Here is a 2,000-nt window from a genome sequence, read left to right as displayed (position 1 = left end):
ATTCCCGTCTCTGTCCCCATCGCCACTGAACCCACCTCATTCCCAGCTGCTTCATCCTCACCCCCCACCTACTACAGGTCAACCCAGCCCCGTCCTCAACTTCATCCTAAACTCAGCCCCAATCCCAGCCCATCTCCCACCCCATCTCATCCTCAACTTCCTTCCTGCCCTGGCCCCAACTGTGACATGCCCTCTGACCTCATCCACAAAGCATCCCCCCCAGGCCCGGTATTCCCAGACACCACCCCATTTCCCTGCCCTTGGGAGTGGGGGGGAGGGGCGGTTGAACAATAAATGGATGCGTGTCCCTATGTCTTGTGTCTGTGTGTGTGCACTTACGCAGCTCAGGCCGACCCAGTGGGTGCTGTGAGCAAGGCCAGTGACAGGGAGTGGGGGGAAGGGGGAGGGTCGATGAGGGTCACAGAGAGAGGCCAGTGGGGCCTGGGGTGCAGGGAGGGAGGCCTGGATTCCTGCTTCAGCAAATTCCATTTGGGGCCTCTGCCACCGTCGCACTTCTGCTTGCTAGAAGCTGCTGGGCTGTGGGGCCATTGTGTGGGGAGGCTTAAGGGATTTGGGGGACCCGGGGAGCAGAGAGGCCAGCGACCTGGCTTGGCTCAGTCTGCCCAGAGGGGCCGAGGCAGACGGAGGGCTCAGCACAGGCTCTGAGACTCAGGTAGGAACCGGGCATGGGACCCACAGCCCCACCTCCCCCAAGACCTAGGCATCCAGTCCTCCAGCTCCTTCCTTTCCCTGTGGCCTGGTGAGGTTCCAGCCCCAGCCCCTCCACACCTGGGACCCAGGAGTCCAGGGCCCCAGCCCCCTCCTCCCTCAGACCCAGGGGTCCAGGCCCCCAGCCCCTCCTCCTCAGACCCAGGAGTCCAGACCACCAGCCCCTCCTCCCTCAGACCCAGGAGTCCAGGCCCCCGGCCCCTCCTCCCTCAGACCCAGGGGTCCAGGCCCCCAGCCCCTCCTCCCTCAGACCCAGGAGTCCAGCTCCTGACCCCATCTCTCCCCTTCCCCACAGATCGCCATGTACAGCTTCATGGGCGGCGGCCTCTTCTGCGCCTGGGTGGGGACTATCCTCCTGGTGGTGGCCACCGCAACTGACCACTGGATGCAGTACCGGCTGTCGGGGTCCTTTGCCCACCAGGGCCTGTGGCGGTATTGCCTGGGCAACAAGTGCTACCTGCAGTCGGAGAGCGTCGGTGAGGCTCCGGGCAGGGTCTGGGCTGTGCCTGGGGCAGAGCCCACAGGGCAGAACTGCACAGCCCAAGGGTGGGCTGCCCTTCCCGCAGATGGAGAAACCAGTGGCTCAGAGAAGGAAAGGGTCAAGCCAAGGTCACTGAGCCTGAGAAGGGGCCAAGCTGGGGTTTCAGCATTCCTTCCCAGGGCAGGTGCAGCACGTATCGATTGAGGGGATCAGAGGGGAGAGGGGACGTGTCCCACAGAAGTCGCGGTTGGGTACAGCAGGCGGGGCTGTGGTCGCCAGCACAGCATTTTCTAAGTATTGATCAAGAACTATGTCAATATGCTGAATGACATTTGTCAGGAAAAGACAAATACCGTACGATTTCACTTTCACGTGGAATCTAAAAAAGAAAATAAATGAACAAACAAAACATAAACAGACTCAGACACAGAGAACAGACTGATGGTGGCCAGTGGTGGGGAGGTTGCGGGTGGGGTAACAAGGTGAAGGGCTTGAGAAGTACAGGTTGGTAGCTACAAAGTAGATATGGGATGTAACGTACAGCATAGGGAGTATAGTCGGCAATAATGCGATAACTATGTAGGGTGCCAGTGGGCACTTGAATTATCGGGGGATCACTTCTTCAATTATATAATTCTCTAAACACTATGTTATATACCAAAAACTAGTCTGTACTAATAATAGGGTAATATGCTAATTAGACTGGGTCAACTGGCCATCTTCTGGACATCCGATTTCCTTCCAGACAAAGCCATCTTGGTGGGGGCTGAGGCAGAGGCCATTAGGGGCG

At 58.5% G+C, this 2,000-nt stretch overlaps 1 protein-coding gene across 1 annotated transcript in view; it reads left to right on the top strand.

Annotated features, from left to right (window-relative positions):
- The first annotated feature begins 595 nt into the window (after positions 1–595).
- LIM2 (lens intrinsic membrane protein 2, 19kDa) overlaps positions 596–2,000 on the top strand; it is a 5,470-nt gene continuing 4,065 nt past the window's right edge. Inside the window, exons 1-2 of the mRNA XM_005875889.2 lie at positions 596–673; positions 1,025–1,205. Of these exons, the coding sequence (XP_005875951.1) occupies positions 1,031–1,205 (175 nt within the window). The 5' untranslated portion in view covers positions 596–673; positions 1,025–1,030. The remainder of the gene's footprint in view (positions 674–1,024; positions 1,206–2,000) is intronic.

Source organism: Myotis brandtii, unplaced genomic scaffold (assembly GCF_000412655.1).
Source record: "Myotis brandtii unplaced genomic scaffold, ASM41265v1 scaffold474, whole genome shotgun sequence".
In the NCBI taxonomy this organism is placed as follows: Eukaryota; Metazoa; Chordata; class Mammalia; order Chiroptera; family Vespertilionidae; genus Myotis; species Myotis brandtii.
The sequence above is the reverse complement of the archived record's forward strand: the minus strand, read 5'-3'. Positions and strand labels throughout refer to the sequence as shown.